Here is an 18,922-nt window from a genome sequence, read left to right on the forward strand (position 1 = left end):
GATTTGCATCCTTGACATGAGCTCAATTTTACGGGGACATGATAATAGATATTCCTCAACTGCACAAGGAAATCTTGCTAGATAGTTGAGAAAAATCCTCTCTTCTCACATGTATAAATAAAACATTATATTAAACCATTTAGATGTACTTTTTATCGTTACAATTCAACTTATCATAATTTTCATTGTTCATGATTGAAAACCCAAAGAGAATACAGCAAGCAAAAGAATTGGCAAGCCTCGAATGAGATAAAGCTCGCATATGAAAACAAAAAGGAAGTATTGTTCCCACTAAATAAGAGTCCGCTACGGCTCCGGTTGGACTGACTAAATAAATTACTGGATAATACACACACACACAATCTTCTCCATGCACCTTTAAAGACCCTACCTTGTGCATAAGATCTTTCTAAAAACCTTTGTTTTCTGAGAAAATTAAAAGATAATACACCCGGGCATATTGGAGATAGATATGATGCAAAAAACTAAGCAAATTAGCATCCTCAACATCAACAACGATCACCCATATTCTTTAGAATTACTTATCTTATGATCCTCACTCTGAAACATTTTACATTGACATTCTGACGGTCTTAGAAGATGATGAAATAAATAAATTGAACAGAGATTTGATTTTGTTTAGTCTGCGATTACATGCAGGAATAACATGTAACAATGTACATCCCTAATATAAGTAAAAGCAGCAACGGGTTTTTATATGCAATATCCCACTTGCTCCAGGTTCGGTGCAGACATATCCTGAAGAAATAATATGCATATGATGAACAATTCAACTGTAATATATATGTTAGACAAAAGAAACACAACTAAAGTTGCAATGACCAATAAAGATAACTGTAAGTTGCAAACAAAAGATGTCAAGAGATGCTCATGCGCTCAGGTGAGTGAGATGAAGAGGTACCTCAAGCTGAAGCATTGGGCATCCCATTCTCATCTTCTCACCTCTCTCTTTTTTTTCCTCCCCTGTATCCATGGATGTCCGCCATCACCTCCATTCTTCTCTTCCCATATCCTTTACAGCAATCATCACTACTGTCCTCCCCTCCCTCCCTCCAGCTTACCTCCCATCCCTTCTTCCGTCCTTTTTCTTCCCTCCTCCCTCTGCTGTTCCATCTCTCTCTCTTCCCCCTTCCCTTCCTATTCTTCTCTCTCCTCTCTCCGTAACTTAAGAAATAACAATTTAAATTTCATTTCATATACAGTAACAATTGTAGGTAGATAGAAGTTATTATTAAAAAACACTAAGAGGGATTGTAGAAATATAATTATTTAAAGGTGATAAGACCATTTGTCCCACATTGATTGAAGAGTATGAGAACCAATGACTCATAAGTCCGTCAAATCTTCCTTACCCTCAAAGATGCTTTTTGGAGTTCATATATTTCTAAAGGACAAAATCATGTGAGTACATCCATCGCCCAAAACGAACAATTAACAAGCCACACCAATGGCGACAAAACTACTGAAAATGAAATACATCAAACAAAACTAAAGAAGCTTTTATTTTGATATAATAATATAAATTTATCTTTTGATTGAAATTCTTATTTTTAATTATTTTTTATCCTATAATATTTTGTAAGATTGAGTGCATTGTTTGACACTTTTTAAGAACACTGCATCCTACAACATAGGGTAACTGCAATCAAATTCACAAGAAAAAATTTAGAAAACTGAACAACCAGAGCCAACACATATTTTAGAAACAAATGACTGTTCCCTAGATTTTAAACCACTTCCACAACCATGGCTTCAACTATTTTGCTCGTTTATGTATAAACAACAGTAGCCCAATCCTGCTTCTACATGCAACCATATATATATATATATATATATATATATATATATATATATATATATATATATATATATATAGTGCCTCCAAATGAATAATGGCCATCAAAACCAAAAGATTCAGGTAACTGTAAGACGAACAATCTCAAGGTAGAAGGTACGATTTGTATGTGATATGTATGTGCTTTTTGTGCACCAAATATGAGTTTGTATTGATCACAACAAAATTTTTGATAACTTGACTTCAAATACCAATTCAATTTCAAAGGAAAAAAATGCACACATAAAATAGATGCTTACCGTAATCGAGATTCTCAAGCACTCTCGATCTGCTGAAAGCATAATGACAAGGATCTTTGAAAAGGCATTGAAGAGTTCTTCAAGGAGTAGCTGGGTGCAAAATAAGCATAACACTTTTCCAGGTGTGCCTAAATGGAAGAACTGGTGACATGATTTCAAGGTTCAGCTCTCCCAAGATATCATAGTGAGTTGTCAGATCTTTATGCTGAAAATTCTCAGTAGTAGGTTCTTGCCCGATCATTGAGAACCAGAAGTTCCCGTGTGAGACTTCCATTTCTTACGAGTATTGGAATTTGAAGAATGCCCACTAAAACCTATTGAATAATTCCTATGACTCTTTTTTCTTGATGTCATGGGAGATGCATAATCATGCGCTCTAAACTTCTTTCTAGGAAGATCACCTGGATCATCAACAATCCAACCGCCTTTTATCTTTGACTTACCAGTTGTCATGTTCCATCTTTCTTCATATAACAAGTTCTTTTTCCTTTGACCTTTACCAAAATCACGAGGCACAGATTTAGTCCCCCTAGAACTTCTATTCTTGTTGTCAAAAGTTCGAGGTGTCGATGATTCGCCCATCTTTCTGGCAGACTGCAGAACAAACAAATTTAGAATTCTAAAAAAGTCTAAAAAAATCAAATAGGGCAGAAATTTGATAGACCTTAGTCCTCTTTGTACAACCCCGTGCAAAATGTCCTTCCTCATGACAAATATAGCATAAAGTTGGTGATGCAAGAGAAATATTCTCGCCATGTGGTTTTGCACACCCCTGAGTGAATAGAGTTATAGCCAGCGCTGTCTCAGGTTGGTTCATTGCAACAAATAAAATACCAATAACATTATATTACAGTTACAATGTTTCCAACTTACCAAGCCAGTGTGTCCGGGTTGGGCACAATTGTAACAAAATATTTCTATTGGACAGGAATCTTTGAAGTCTACACAACATAGATGACCATACTTTGTGCAAACATAACATTGTGTTTCCTGTCAAAGAAATGAGAACAATATCAAATATAGCACATGGAGAACAATATCAAACATAATTTTCATTATATGATCACCTCAGTCCTATCTAGCAATCTCAAAAAAATAAACACAGCATAATCATAAAGAAAATATATATAAGTGGTAAGCTATATGAAAAAAAATGGTCAAACCAAGTTTAGCATGTTATGATGACCAAAGCTGGAATTTTAAAAAAGCAACACAGGGAGGAGGTACTGAAGAACTGCCAACCTTCAAATCATCAGGTGAATAATTATTTGGGCATGATGACATAATATGTCCCATCTCTCCACATCTTAGGCAAATTTCAGACTCCTGAACGATCTTTTTATTTTTGTCTGGGCAGTCTTTTGCAAGATGGCCTTTTCTTTTGCAAACAAAACAATCTTGTCCCTGTAGATATGTCAATATCAACATAATGGCATAGAACAAAGGACAAGGTCCTTGAGGGAGGCATTGCATTTTCAATTCAATTCAAGAGTCAATGGTGTCACAAGGCTCTTAAACAAAAAAGACTCTTAAATTTCAAATGCAAAGCTTGAGAGACATTACATAGGTTTAAGATGCAGAACTAAAGCATATAATAGCACAAACTATTTAAAGATTCTATACAAGGCAAGAAACATATAGGAATAGCAGAAGTACCAAAAACAGTAAGAGATGATACCTAATCCAAACTGGCATAAAAACTATACACATGCAACTCATCAAGCAGTCTAAAGGACTTTCCTCCAAGAAAAATAGGTACGTTAAAAGAAATATATAGCTCAGAGGTGATCCCAAAAATAAATAAAAAAATGAACAGAATTGGACAACTAAGTGACTAAAAAACAGGAAGTGAATCAGGCTAAAAAATGATATAGCATCTTATTCATAGACAAAGGTCAATGGAAATCTGCATCATCAAATGCAGGCAAATTTTCTCATGGACAGTCACTAGGGCAGAAACTCAGCAATTTGCAGTTTCAGAGTGGAATTCAGCGCCTCCCACGTGATGGGGAAACATTTTCCCCATACCAGTTCATCTACCAGGTAGAGACAAATGTATAGATCAATATGAACAGAGTACAACACTTTATGATTAACACTTAAGGAACTTAGATCAGATGAAATGAATCAGATCAAGGATTATATTGCAGATGTAGGACAGTAAACGGCTACTGGATATAAATAAGAAACATGAGAAACAATAAGGCAAACAAGCCATTGCACAAGAACTAGACATGATGAACACAAAAAACACCATACTTCAAAGTTGATGTTCTAAAGGAACATGAATGAAAAAAATTTCAATAAAGGTACCCTTATTTCTGAAGTTTTGCTTTAAGGAACAAAATCAAATCTTAATAAAATGGTGATGCTATATCGTCAGCTCATGTTAAAATAATCATTATAAAATTCAAAGAATTGATTGGAAACACGAATAAGATTTTTCAATAGCAAATTCATTGTGAAAATAGTGTTCTAGGTCAAAACATTATACTCTTAACATGATCACATGTTCTACAAAATGAATCATACAATCCAACAGTTGTCTTGAAGTCCAAGATCAAGAATGCTGCTTTGATCTTGCGTGACATAATATATATAGATCAGAAAGATCCTAAGGACATTAGAACATCCCATATGACATCTTTTCTTGCATATAAAGTAAAGCTGCTAAAGGTTTCTCTTTCCCCTAATTGTTCTTCCTTCTCCAGAAACTCTAATTGCAACTTTGGCAAGATTCAAAAATAGATCACATACAGATTCAGAAATTTTTAAAAAGTTCAAAAGCTGCATCCAAAGGACTATAGAACAACAATAGAACTACAAGAATAACAAGACATAAGGTCCCACCACCCTGCATTCAAAGGACTGTGTATTCCCAAAATTTCTGTAATTTGAAACTTGCATGCATATAATATAAATGTCATGAACCGCATAGGATATTGATCATAGAAATGGCATATAAAATAAAACCATGATTATATGTTCCATCTGTTAATCCATATCATGCAACACATGCATAGGAAATGTTTTAATTTCACATAATAAACTACAAAGTACAATCATAAATTTAGAAAACTTAAGCTAAAAAAAATGAAAAAAGAGTTTGGCTTCCACACATATACAAATGGATTATTCAAGCTCATTGTACCAAACAGGGCATGTAACTATGAGTAACTTTTTAACCTCAAAACTTAAAAAGGCAATATCACGTTTATAACACAGTATGCTGTAGCACAATGCACATGCCACCATAAGTGAAAGAGCTCTTAATTTCATTTTCTTATAATCTTTAAAATAAAAGATCAACTTGGATAAAAAGGGTGACTAGCATGAACTACAAAAATAGTACACTTTTCTTGACAACGTATCTACCATCACTCAAACATTTAATAAGGCTGAGACCAAAAAAGGAATGCATGTGAAGACTTTGATTGCCAATTATTGTCTCATAATTAAAAAAAAAAAAAAAAACTAACTCCTTGAAGGAACTTTCTCAAGCATGTCACTACTCACAAAAGTTTTACCTGCTGTTATTAATATAGACCATCAATGAGCAGGTAACCAGTAACCATCACCGTCAATCAATTTCCACTGAGACTATTTGGCAATCCAAACTAAAAAAGGGCAGAAGACAATGCAAATTAACATTTACTTCAGAAGAATATAAAACTGTGTGGTAGCTCACCTGTAAACACTGCTTCGAATTATGTCCAAACAATCCACAATAGAAACAAGGTTTCTGCCGCTTCTCCATTGTGCAATTTGCAGCTATATGGCCCTCTTCACCACAATTGAAGCAAGTCTCCCAATTATTCCCTCCAGGATCGAAGTACCTTACCCCACGCTTATCAGAAAACCCAAAGACAAATCAAGTCAACCCCGTCCTCCTTTGCATCAGAAACTAAGTTAAACAAAAGCAACTTATTTGGACTTACAAGAAGCTTTCGAAAAACCAGATTGTCAGATACTCCATTCGCCTCAGCGATCACTGACTCTCCCTTTCTTGGTGGCTGCTCTTCATCGATTATAGCACCAATCTGCAGCTGACCAAGAGTTCCTAATCTGAAAGCGTTCTTTCAACCAAAATTTTCTACTCTCGGTAAACCTAAAGCAAGCCTCTCTAATCATAAAACTCACCACTTTTTTCTCTTCAACCTCGTGCTGCTGCTTCTTCTTTGACTTCTTCGGCTTCTTCTTCCTCTCCCCATGAGTCAGGGAGGTCAGACCACCGACAGAAGATTCGGGGTTCCGGTCAGAGACAAGCTCCGCAACGCCAGATGATGGGAAGACAGAAGAAAGCCTTACGGCAGGAGCCGGCGTCTCGGCGGCGGGAACGGGACCAAGGGCGTCTTCGGACCTCTTCCTTTTCGCCTCGCGCTGCCGCGCCTTCTCGACGATGGCGAGGCTGAGGTCCTCGTTCGCCTCCTCGTCGTCGCTGCTTCCGAGGGAAATCACGGACTGCGCCTCCTCGTCCTCGTCGGCAGGAGCCGTCTTCCCCTTGGATCTCCACCTCTGGCCCATATCATTGGTGAAGGGAACCTCTCAAGTCCGGGAAACCCAAACCCTAAACCTGGTCAAAGGTTCGAATCCTTCTAATACGAGCACGAGCGACGCAAACAGCGAAGAGCGGCGGCGGCAGCAGCAGCAGGCAGAAACCCTAAGTAGCAGCAGCATAAAGAGGCGCTTTGGGGTTGAGCAGAATCACCTGCCAAAGCTTTCGGGGTTGCCGTATGCCTCCGACTCGTGGGACGCAAATGACGAGATACGTCCGAAGTCGAGTCAGCCGTTCAATTTTTAAGGGTGACTCGCACCAATGACATCCCACGCCACCCGTGAAAGCTTCCGTGTTGATTGGACCTGTTAGGTTAACGCAATTATAAGCTTTTTTTTATTTGAGCTCAAATAGAATTCGTATTTTACTCCTTTGATTGATTCGCATAAAAGACATCATCCAAAGTCTTCCGGTCCACGCGAGAGAGTCCACGTCAACCTCACACGTGGACACTTCGTTTTTTTTCTTTTAATAACCTATTTATGTTCGTAAAAAAGATTGTTAGAAAATATTTTTCCAATTAGCCATCTTTCTCATGAGAAAATTGTATATCCATGTAAATTGTAAAGTCAATAAATTTTGTATTTGTCCTTTAAATTAATACTTACATACTTATAAAATTCACAAGATCACATTGATCATTTTCATAATTTACCATGATATTATAATAACGTCCTAACATTTATAATAAATTGATATGAGATATGATATATATGTGACATATCATGTTTTTATAATCAACATTTTCACGTTGACTTGTTAGACACATTCTTATTATATTAAGGATATATCATTGATAAGGATGCTTGACCTTATATTAATAAGGAAATCCATTTGGTTAAGATAATAATTGACGATCTCGAAATCAAGATGAGCTATTACCCACAATTGCGATCCTACGATTCGATGCATGATCCTATAGCTTAATAATGGTTAGACTATTTGTGTAATCATTCTCGGTATTAATCATGAGCGAAGCTCAACGATCATTTATAAAAACCCTTATATGTGTCATCCAAAAGAAACTCATATTTTCTCACTGAGTTTCCTGAATCTTCGAACTTATCACTAACTTAGGGGGGTCTTTTGTCAAATTCTCATCTTTCCAACACCATAGTCAATGATAAATATGAAAGTAGATTGGATTGGTCTCATGCCCTCTTTATATATTGAACAATCGTAATCTGACTTAACATAAATGAATTCAATTGTTTTTTATATGGATTTTCATTTATGTTAAGTCATATTAACTCAAAAAGGCAACATGACTAAACATAGATGAGGATGTCATATTGCATACTGCTAGGTGACTGGGAACACATCATACTTCTCTAAAATTTCCTGGTGGTCAAGTAACATAATAAATTCAACCTGTGGCTTATGAACAATCGAGGACACATTGTGCTCAACAAAATATTCTTAACCTGTAAGGTCACCTGCTAATGCCAAGTTGATGGAGAGAACAGCTGAATGATAAAGAGATGCCGCTGGATGACTTATGGACACACACAAAAGAAAAAGGGAAACAGGTCAACAAGTACTCTGTTTCATAAGTTAACAACTAGATCATTCACATGAGAAGTCCAAAGTCATGGCATATAGACCTTACAAGAATTATCTAGTCTTCCAATTCGTTCTGAAGAAGTGCTCCAAGTATATACATGAATCAAACAGGAAAAACAATGAATGATATACATAACCAAACAAAGTCCACTAAACCAATATCCGCTTGGAGAACAGGCAATGCACAACATGAAATGACATCATATGGTTCAAGCTGCAGATGTGCCGCTACTTGCTAATGGGCACAAAGCTAATAATACATAGGATAGGAGGCCCAGCCCTCAACATTGCACTGACACTTCCAGAGAAGAAATTCCAGTACCCGAAGAATTAAGAATGGGGTCATCTTCCTCAACTCTGTTCTCAAGAACTAGTTCCATTACTGCACTAGTTTCAGGAGAGGATTTGATTGGATTGTTAGAACTACCTTCTACTTCAGCTTTCTTGACTTTGATCTTTGAATTTGAAAATTTTGTCTTTGTGGCAACTGATTTCAATTCAGTTGCCACAACTTTTGGTTTCTGAGATGGAAGTTTTGGAAGTGATTTTTGAGTGGGAATATTTGAAGTCGAGTTCCCTCTATTGGTTGCAGCAGCTTCATTCAGCTTGGTTGAGGAGGGAGTCAAGCATGGGCTCCCACATGACATGCTAGCTTCTGAAGGAATGTCTGATGCAGCAACAGATGCCTTGTGACGACCAAGCTTTGGCGACCTAGCTCGCGTTGGTGGGATCTGACACAAGACCAGAGATAAATTGCAAGACATGTTTTTAACAAATACAAACTTAAGGAAAACATGGATATCATAATATTGATGTCAAATCACAGAATACTATAGGAATAAAAAAGAATTAACATAAATATTATGGATGAGAAGGGTTTTCAACATTCTTCGCGTTTGCCATGTAAGAGACTATTTAGATGGTCAAATATTATAATAAAATTTGGCGCACTTCAAATCTAAAGAAAAAGATCTTAACAAGACTAAAATTTATCCAAAGGACAGCTAAGTTGATGTGAGAAAGATTTCTTATTAATCATATCATTTTTTAGCTCTAATTAGATCAATAGTTAAATATGGCGGTCTTATATGGTGTGGGCAGCTATTTTGAAAGTCGAGTCATGGTATGCAATTTTAAATAAAATCATTTTCTTATGGAAGCAGGTCCTTATCCTCTATTTCTTTCTTTCTTCAGTTTGTTATGTGCATCTTTCTTCTTCTAGCCTGTCTCATTCTGCTATGGGAATAAAGCATTTGTCTTGCAGATGAAAACATGAGAGGCTTTTACAAAAGTGTTTCAAATTTCCTCCATAAACCATTGCGTATTTCTCAGAGCCACGATAAGGTCACCACCTTCTGTAGGATTACACAAGGATTAAGGTTAGACCCTATAGTCACTCAGTACTAAGTGCACAATCGCAAAAAAATTTCCATTTCAAGAATGAAAGTTCATGCTGCTTAAGGGTTCTATGTGATCAATATGGTCTTCATACTGAAGATACAAGTATGTACAACAAAAAGCTGTAACATAATCTAAAAAGAGGACAAAGAAACAGAAAACCATAACACCTTCCTCAATGGACACACTCGCAGATGCACATGCACACATGCAAATGCAAATACACACACACGCGCATACAGAAAAACTAAAAACAAAAACAAAAATAAACAAAAAGTGTGGCTAAGATTGGTTCCGAGCAGAATCCTGGTAAAGGATGTTGACAGATCACTAATACATTAAAGCTATGTTTACAATATTTAGCCATGCATAATAGAGAATCAGATACAGAGAGAATCAGAATCAGATACCCACCTTCTTTAGTTCAACTTTCGGAGGACCAGGTTCCTGATAAAAATTTGGCATTGGTGTTGCCTTAAATGTCAAGCTCTTCCTTAGCCGTCTGATCTCAGCCTCTTGATTCTCCTATATTATACAACTTAGTAGATAACTTGGCTCAACTGAGAAAGCTTCCCAGAGATATTGACTAAAGAAAGAAAAAGATCATCTTAAATTCCCTAGAAGATGTTACCTTTGATCTTGCCTGCAGGTTAGTCTTTTCCATTTCCTTTGCATGATTTTTCTCTTCAAGTTTCGTGAAAAACTGAGAAAAAAATGAAATAGAATAATTACTGATGAAAAATTTATTAAAAGATGAAAAGTCAATCCACTGACTGACCTCCTTTCGTTTCTCAGCACGCTCATCCAACCTGAAACTGAAACAAGAAATAGCACCCTTTCTTCCACAAGGAGTGGAACCACTAGAAAAGACAAACATCAACCCAAATATTTAGAAAATAGAGAACAAGTAACACTTTCACAATCATGCCATATTTAATAAACAAGCATAAAAAGATAGAAGGTAGTGGAGTGAACATCATCATTATTTTTCACTGAAAACAAGTGCCTAAAGGGCTTTGTGTACTCATCAATTGACCTGTAATGACATGTTAATCCTTGCAGCTCAAACAAAAATGATCTAAAGGAAACCAGTTTAATTATGTGATAAATAATCAAGCAGTAGGATGCCAAAGTGGTAGAGGATACACAAATAATGAAAATATCACATCTTTATTCTTTTTGTATCGGCCTGAGTACCATGGTTTGGATGAGGAGAGCCATTGCATTTGTTAATACTTCATAATAATACGTTCTATTGCAGTCTTGTAATTTATTATTGAAAAGTAATTACATTAAAATTATGGCTCATACCGGGGCATATATTGTTCATTTTTATTTTTACTTGTAATTGAGTATTGAAAAGTATTTGTATAAAAACATATGGCTCATACCAAGGCATATATTGTTCATTTTTATTTTTATGTTCAATTACTGATACCAGACAAGATAGGTCAGTGTACCATCTGATGTATTGGATATCATATGGTACCCATCTAAAAATGTTAATGAGACTTGTATCGCACCAGTATTCAAAACCTTGGTATGACCATCATTGTCTGTCTTATAAGGAGTATGAAAAAATCATAAAAATCATAGAAATAAAAGAATGTGAATAAAAAACAGATGTTTTGACTATTGATACACAAAACTTACTCTCCAGTTTCGGTACCATTGACAGTTGCATCCAACGAGCCAGTCTTCTTGGGCTAGTATCAAAAATGTAGTTGAAAGTTTTAGTAAACATAACCATATTATTAGTTAATGCACCACAGATATAACAGTCTATGGTGCTAATTAGAAAGAGAAGACCCACAAGTGATCTCCGAGAGCCATGTGCAGCAGCCGAGGAAGTTTTCTTAGCAGGAAGAACACCTGTACTGAGACCACAGGATTTGACCAAGGAGAGGTTGGAATATCATAGAACCAAATAGAAATAGAAGAAAGCAAACCGTTTGTAATTGATGATGAATCTTTAGGCTGCCTCATAACTGTGGCGCCCTTCCTCAAACTACTGCCAAGATGACCTTTCGAAGGAAACGAAAGACTCTGTGAAAGAACATGTCTTTTCTTCTGGAATTCTTTTGAATGACCATTCTGACCACCTTGTTCCTTCTGTGCTTTCTTTAATTGATCACCTCTATCAGATCCTGATTTCTGGACATAGAAGTGTCACCTTAAATCATAATCCACTTAACTATCTTTTACAGAGTAAGAAGCTGAAAAGGACAAATGAAAGTGAATACCTCCGAGAGACTGAAATCTTTGATCGCTGTAGCAGATTCAGATCCTTCATTACCCTCTCCAGGATAATCAACTTCTGTAACTTTAGGTTCATCTACAGAGCTGTCACCGTCGGCTTGTACAGCATCACCGCTGTAGCTAACTTCATCATCCTTGTTGATATTCGACATAAATCCATTGGCCTTTGGATCTGTCTCAAGAGTTCCGTTTTCGGGCTCCAGTTCAATTCCATCACCAGATTCCATCTCTTGGAAGACCACTCTGCAACATTTCATTTCAAAAAGTTCATCTTTCAATCGCTCCATGACAACCGAATTAGGTTATAATCGGAAGCACCGTGTAATATAAAATGAAACAAACTACTCGCTTCAATTCCACTTCAGCATACCTACTTGAGCAACTGGAGTGTCCCTCCTCGTACAACTACACAGTGACGCGAAAAGATCTACGTGATCCAGTAGCTAATCCTATTGTGCTAAACCAAAATTGTCGATGAAATCACAAGAAACATACTCACACTCAAAGATCTACAGACTTCTCACTGTTCCCCGAATTGGGAACAAATGAATAGCGTAGGACAAGAACAAGAAAGGTACCTCACGAGCTCAATCCCTCAAGTCGAATTACGGCCCCGAATCGCCACAAGCATCCCCAGGATGAGCGAGAATGACCATGATCCGGAGCCTCCGCAGAGATCGAACCACGCAGATTCAGATCGAACTCCACCGGAAACCCCTCCGGTGAAAAAGAGATCAGCCGGTTCAGAATCTAGAATTCGGTGTCAGCCCCTCCGCAACGCTAGTTTCTTCGCCTCATGTCGCCGACCCCTCCCATCGTCTGCTCCTCTGCGACGAGACGACGAGCGGACCGGCCACCTATTTTAAACTAGAGTAAAGAAGAAAAATATTACAAAAATGCCACTTCGTTGTTACCAATATAACCCTCATCTTAGTTCGATATTACGTAGAAGATTGATGCCAACGAGATCCGGCACTGGGGGTATATTTGACACGTCAGCGTCCTCATCGCCTACATGGCGCCCCCTTGGAGCGGAGGAATTCTATGCCATTTTTTAATTTACTCTTCAAACAATTCCCCACTCGAGTACCGGCTCCGTTACTCCGGAACCTTGTGGGCCATATGGGTCTGGTCTTCCGCGCCCGGCGCACGACGTGAGCTGGCCAGAACGTGGGATGTGGTTGGGATGGAAGATCGGACTGCCGGGAAGAGCATCGGAAAGATCACAGCCGTTGGATGCTGCCCCCAATGATTTAGCCGTCGTTACAAGACAGCTCGGCTGGCGAGAACAGGCGGAGATCCGCTGTCATCGTTCAAACAGCCGGATCTCCATCCACTTGATGATCAACGAGTAGCATCGTACGCTGCGGATTGGATCTCCATCCACGCATGCGGGTCGCACAGGACAAGGACTAAACCACAACTTTTACCCTCTCCAATCCTGGTGGGTCCCCTTTTGTCTCCCATCATAAGGCAGATAAACCCTGTGGAAAATTGAGCGAGTCGGAACCCTGCCGTGTGTAGGTGGCACTCCGCCCATTGTCCCATCATAAGAACAGGGCTTATTTACCTGTGCATCTCGTCGCATACGAGGTATCCGACTCATGTTTCCTGCCGTGTGAGGGTTCCGAGCTCAGCGTCCAATCACGAAGCGGGTAAGCAATCGAGCTAGTACGGAGAGTAATGCTCACGAGTATTTACCTGCTAAATTCTAGCTATAATAATAATGCAGCCGACCAGAGCTTTTGGAAGATAACGAGACGACGGAAATTAGTGACCAGCACAATACGATCCCACTTGCCACACAAATGATATGATCATGGTAGATTATGATGGGGTCAGGGTTGATCCATTCATTCTACGAAGACAATCCACTTTTTTGGATCCGAATCTGATTCGAGTATCGGTAACCCATTTACTGGGTCGGATCCTAATCCTTCATTCATGACGTTCGAGTACCGATGGAATTAGATTAAGGATCCTACAATCTCTTATCGGTTTTTCGATCTGCATCCAATTGGATCCAACCCGATGTAAGATACACACCTATCTTTTACATTCTTAGGATCACATTTCTAGTAGCCATGGCCGTCGAAAGATCTAGCTATTGATTGGTGGTGACCGTACGATGGTTGGATCTAATGGGAATGCAAGAGGAGACATAGGCCCGTCAAACAGTGCCTTGTGCTCCTCTCCTTGTGCAGTAGCTACAAAACAAATGTTATCATAACATTGGATTCCTTGGTATCGTGGCCATGCATTATTGATGAGGATGGAATGGGACACCTTTTTCTAGTTTGATGAACATCTATTAGAGCTCACATTCTTTTTCTTTTTAAAATTTTTAATTCTTGTACACCAACTGTTCCTTCTTTTGAAGATCAAATATAAGTCTTTATGTATCTAATCCTTCAAAGTTAAATACCTAAAATTTCTCCCCACACCTATCGTCACACAGGCTTCAATCCGAATGTCCAATATTAGAGGGTTAGATACAGTAATCTGATGGGTGTCAATTGCAATTCCAACATCATTACACTAATAATTAGACTAACTGTCAACAAATTGAAATCGACTGACTACATTATATACAACCCACATATACAGAATATGACAACAAAAATCAAGCAAACATTCAGACCTCTTCAATCGAATCAAGGATTCCCTAACTAGTGCAGTGAGCATAATAACCACTCAATGACCAACTTGATACTGTGATCAGTGTGGAAAACTTGGTTCCCAGATCTTTGATCTATTGGAGAAATCTTAGCTACTTAAATGGAAAAGAAAAACCAGTACAGAATTCCAAAGTTGGAAGTTTTCAGATACATAAATTTTGTTACATTTGAAGAGGACGTTCTAAAACTCAACAATCATTCCAAAAATCTATGATGTATCAAGGGGCATATATGAAGATAAAATATTACTTGGCAGGGTGGGGTTCATCATGCAGCGTATGCATAGAGCAAATATCATATTCCCATCAAAATATGAAAAATATCACATATAGAACTTTCAAATATGTAACACTTGAAGCAGACATTCTATCCCTGAAAAATGTAATTTATGAGCATTTTGTGATGTTCCAAGGGGCATATATGAAACAAATTACTTGGCAGGGGCTTTGGTGAAATTATAAGCATCATGCAGCATATACAGAAAGAGTAAATATCATATCCTCTTCAAAATATGAAAATGTCCACATGTAAAATTTTTGAAAATGTAACAGCTGTGACACTTGACGAGGACATTCTTAAATTCTATAAATATCATCAGTACCCATGGAAAATGTCATTTATGAACATTTTATTATGTTACAAATGGCATATATGATAAAAACTACTTGGCAAGGGCTTCGATGAAATTATGAGTCATCATGCAGCATACCAGAAAGAGTAAATATAATATTCCAACATATAAAAAATATCACATGTACCTTAGTTTAGGGGTAGATATGGCTGATGGTAGCACACTGAGTTCACAGGCATCCACCATGAATATACCAGTGACAAAAGAATTTATAGCTCCATGAGGGACAAATTTGATAATTACACTCTTGAAAGCGCAAATAGAAGACTGGTCTTTCACTGGCGTATATGAAATTTTGCCTTGACGAAGGTTGAGTGCTGATATATTAAGATCAACCAGCATGCTCACGACTGTCCTGAGTAAAAAAAAATATGATTGTCAAAAGGCAAAAAGTAACAGGATAAATAAAGATAAATAGATAATAACCCAAGCAGATGAACTGGAAGTTCACATATTCAAATTAATAATATAAACCAAAAAAAAAAATCATAAGGTCTGTTGCATTTAACACCTGTGAAAGAAACACTGCCTGATGATCATTCGAGAAAATCTCAAACTGAAGCTAAGCCTGCCCAGAATTATGATGAGGAAGTCTAGAGCTCTGTTGCCACCATGTTCAGAACAAATATATTGATCGAGGTGATGATATTGAAGTAATTCACAGTGAAATACACTAAGAAAATTTTGAAGATTATCCACTACACTGCTACACACCCATATATCCAGACATGATCGGCATTCAGTAGAACAGTTGCCGCTTAGAGAAAAGCTATTTGTGCTTCATCAATACTACTGAGATACGAGTCTTCAGAATAATGTTGTCAAGCAGTGATGACAGGCCAAAGGATGAGGAGAAACATTTTTGCAACTTTGTTCAAAAATGTCGGCCTCTGGAGTTATAAGCTCGACCACCAGGATAATGATCATGAGAACCAAAGCCACGACCACCAGGATAATGCTCAAAAAAATTTTGTGCAAGCATTTAGAATCGATTCAATGCAGAAACTTAAGGATATGGGAGGCTGGACCTAAAATATGACAGAATAAGTTATTAAAAGCAAGAAGACACCTATAAGTGTAACATAGCAACACACACACAAATTATTCCATCAATTCCACCAACACACACAAATTATTCCATCAATTCCTTGGTGGCACACCCAGAAATGGAGCAGAATGTTCATCAAAGAACTCCCCTAAATCTTGGAGACACTCCCAGCAGACAATAAATTGCACACAAATTATTCCATCAATTCCACCAACACACAAATTATCCATCAATTCCTTGGTGGCACACCCAGAAATGGAGCAAAATATTCAGCAAAGAACTCCCCTAAATCTTGGAGACACTCCCAGCAGACAATAAATTGTCCCAAGCAGTACAGATTAACCCAGGTAACAGTCCCACAGAAAACTATAATTGCTGGTAGAAATTAGTGATGGTAGACCAAAGATATTACTGAAGCCTAAAAGAATAAAAATATAATTTATTAGCAGGTTATCTGCTTTTAACTTTATGTGCACCTGTGCCAATGTTCCTCAAATCACCATCATCTAGTAACTCTATCCAAGCTACTGCAGGAAATTGCGTAGTCTCCTGAAACAATGACCACTTAAATACAAAGAATCATGATTTTTTGCAATAAGTCACTAACTACCAATTACCAAACTCTAAAATTTCACCTATAAAATGGCAAAATACATCTCATAGTGTTGAACTAGTTTCAAGTTATTCAAAACAAACTGATTATATCTTGAAGATATATAGAACTAAAACCAATATTGCCATCCTTCTACTTATTCTTTATTTGATGAATTAATTTCTTTTCATCAACTGTTTTAGCAACCTGTCTGTAAAGTGCCATGTGTCACATTGAAGAGTCTTTTAGTAGTATATTCAACCCATTGACTATCAAACACTCGATGGGGGTTGCTACTTCCTACAAATATCATATCCCCATCTTTATGTCAAAGATCTTCCAAAATACCTAATTTAAATTTCATCTGCTGTTTGCCAATATAAAAACTAAACATGAACTTTTTGCGTCTGCAGGTCTAAACTTCAAGAAACTCAAATGGTGAGCTAGAGCTCATCCTTAGTGTTTGATTGACTATTTCATGTTTTCCAAGGGGGAATAAAGAAGAAATCAAAAGTATTCAAATCAAAACTATTTAATTGAAGTTACCTCTCGATGTCTACCATTCTCTCTGTCCTCTGCTTCCTGCTGCTCCTTGGTCAAGTTCATAATATCATAAAGAAATTTTTGTTCAAGACCTTCCAAAGTTTGAGGAAGAGTGCTATCCTCAAATCTGGCCTCCGGCTAATCCTCATAAGCTAGTGCTCTTGGGTCTTTAGTGGCCAGCATATCCATACCTAATTTTGTATCAGACACTTGTCCTTCATACAAAGAGCATGAAACATCACTTCCTTGGCCTACAGCCAAATGCATCACCCATTTAGTTCAAAGATGGTAAGCAGACAAAACAATTTTAAACAACCACGGGAAAGAGTGAACAGAACTATATTTGAAGCAATGAGAATTCAAATGTGAAATTATTTCATGACTAGAAAAGAAAAGGTGCCAGTTTGCTAGTTTCTTCCAGTAGAAGCTACAGTTGTAAATGCAAACTTTGCTAAAAGCCTCCGACTTAATTCAGGTTTTCCTAGGTCTAACTTAATCTGAACAGATTCCATAAAAAACTTTGTGAGCCGCTAGCACAAGAGAAGGTTTCCCAAACATTACCCGATATAAAGAATATGGTTTGTTTTGAAAAATGAGACCCTTGCTTGTTTATTCCATATACACTGCAAAATATTGTCATCTCGCCTTGACAATTATCAAGGTAGAGTTAATATAAGTGAAAAAAATATGAGGAAGCAAGAGATAGCAAATCCCAAAACAACTATTTTGCTCCTGTTTGCCAGAAAAAATGGATGCATATATTACAGGTGTTATGAGACCAATTTCTAGCATGATAGCAATCATGCTCGATATGTTCCATGACATGATTCACCTTATCAGCTGGAATGAGTCTATTATGAGATGGTTTCAGACTTTCAGCTTTAAATATGGGTTATGTATTGTTCATTCATACAGGTTCATACAAATAACTGCAAGATCGTTTCATCAAATATTTGTTATTATTAGTGTGCAAAACATTTCATGGTTTTGACCATGAAAACCTAACCTAAGTGATAAACTAGGAAATGGACTTGATTGGGAAACTGGATCAACTAAAATTTTGGTCAAGTGCCGTAGGAGAGATGAATTTGAAATGGAGTGCAGTGAAACAAATTCAAAGGCCACATACAAAGTTTTGAAAGTTAAAAATACTCCAACTAAAAAAGTAGCAACAATATTGCAAAAGGACAAGAAAAATGGCAATCTCTATTGTAACATAATTGCACAGGATTTTCAATGTCAAGCTAAGCAGCACCTGCCTTCTTTATACAGTTGAGATAGATGATTTGATCCCTTTGGGTCATTTCTATTCCACTGCCATTGTCCCTCTTCTTTAGAAGGCATATATTGATGTTCTTCACCAGGCTGGAAAGAATCTGATCCTCCTGGAAAATGACTCATACCAGAGTTGTGTTGTAGGCTCTGTGCTGACATGTATTGCATCTGTGCAGCTACATGGATTGATGCCTAAATCAGCATATTGTCCCTGCCGCCCTTTTTTTTTTTCACTGGAAAAGAGCCCCAGTCTATTTATCAACAT

The 18,922-nt window shown here is 37.4% G+C and overlaps 2 protein-coding genes and 1 pseudogene across 7 annotated transcripts; all 3 read right to left on the minus strand.

Moving 5' to 3' along the window:
- Window positions 1-509: 509 nt before the first annotated feature.
- Window positions 510-6,830, minus strand: LOC135598903 (protein AIR1-like). Of its 2 annotated transcripts, none has more exons than XM_065093371.1 (8): window positions 6,256-6,830; window positions 6,054-6,155; window positions 5,804-5,962; window positions 3,358-3,519; window positions 2,989-3,105; window positions 2,780-2,887; window positions 2,116-2,709; window positions 510-759 (listed from the first exon to the last, which is right to left on the minus strand). In XM_065093371.1, the coding sequence occupies exons 1-7, from the start codon at window positions 6,637-6,639 to the stop codon at window positions 2,353-2,355; spliced, it is 1,389 nt and encodes a 462-aa protein (XP_064949443.1). In that variant the 5' UTR covers window positions 6,640-6,830; the 3' UTR covers window positions 510-759; window positions 2,116-2,352. The 2 variants fall into 2 exon arrangements, with proteins under 2 accessions (XP_064949443.1, XP_064949442.1); XM_065093370.1 differs by having other exon boundaries at window positions 6,054-6,161.
- Window positions 6,831-8,304: 1,474 nt separating this feature from the next.
- On the minus strand, window positions 8,305-12,713 carry LOC103996729 (protein WVD2-like 4). Of its 5 annotated transcripts, none has more exons than XM_009417717.3 (10): window positions 12,469-12,706; window positions 12,265-12,347; window positions 11,875-12,133; window positions 11,581-11,785; window positions 11,445-11,503; window positions 11,285-11,337; window positions 10,410-10,491; window positions 10,263-10,334; window positions 10,046-10,156; window positions 8,305-8,964 (listed from the first exon to the last, which is right to left on the minus strand). In XM_009417717.3, exons 3-10 carry the CDS (start codon window positions 12,115-12,117, stop codon window positions 8,515-8,517), a joined length of 1,275 nt encoding a protein of 424 aa, XP_009415992.1. In that variant the 5' UTR covers window positions 12,118-12,133; window positions 12,265-12,347; window positions 12,469-12,706; the 3' UTR covers window positions 8,305-8,514. The 5 variants fall into 5 exon arrangements, with proteins under 5 accessions (XP_009415992.1, XP_009415983.1, XP_018677748.1 ...); XM_018822203.2 differs by having other exon boundaries at window positions 8,344-8,964; window positions 12,261-12,347; window positions 12,469-12,607; XM_065093373.1 differs by having other exon boundaries at window positions 8,344-8,964; window positions 12,265-12,339; window positions 12,469-12,600.
- Window positions 12,714-14,396: 1,683 nt separating this feature from the next.
- Window positions 14,397-18,922, minus strand: LOC135598188 (uncharacterized; annotated as a pseudogene).

Source organism: Musa acuminata, chromosome BXJ2-1 (genome assembly GCF_036884655.1).
Source record: "Musa acuminata AAA Group cultivar baxijiao chromosome BXJ2-1, Cavendish_Baxijiao_AAA, whole genome shotgun sequence".
NCBI classification, from domain to species: Eukaryota; Viridiplantae; Streptophyta; class Magnoliopsida; order Zingiberales; family Musaceae; genus Musa; species Musa acuminata.

Excerpts from the sequence above, each read along its gene's own strand:
- LOC135598903 (XM_065093370.1), bottom strand. The coding sequence starts at position 6,639 with ATGGGCCAGAGGTGGAGATCCAAGGGGAAGACGGCTCCTGCCGACGAG. Across the intron at positions 5,963-6,053 it reads TGGTTTTTCGAAAGCTTCTT|CGTGGGGTAAGGTACTTCGA; the intron begins GTAAGTCCAAAT and ends TTTTCTGATAAG. Across the intron at positions 3,106-3,357 it reads ATTCACCTGATGATTTGAAG|GAAACACAATGTTATGTTTG; the intron begins GTTGGCAGTTCT and ends TTTCTTTGACAG.
- LOC103996729 (XM_009417708.3), bottom strand. The coding sequence starts at position 12,117 with ATGGAATCTGGTGATGGAATTGAACTGGAGCCCGAAAACGGAACTCTT. Across the intron at positions 10,335-10,409 it reads GTGCTGAGAAACGAAAGGAG|TTTTTCACGAAACTTGAAGA; the intron begins GTCAGTCAGTGG and ends TTTTTTTCTCAG. Across the intron at positions 8,965-10,045 it reads CGAAAGTTGAACTAAAGAAG|ATCCCACCAACGCGAGCTAG; the intron begins GTGGGTATCTGA and ends GTCTTGTGTCAG.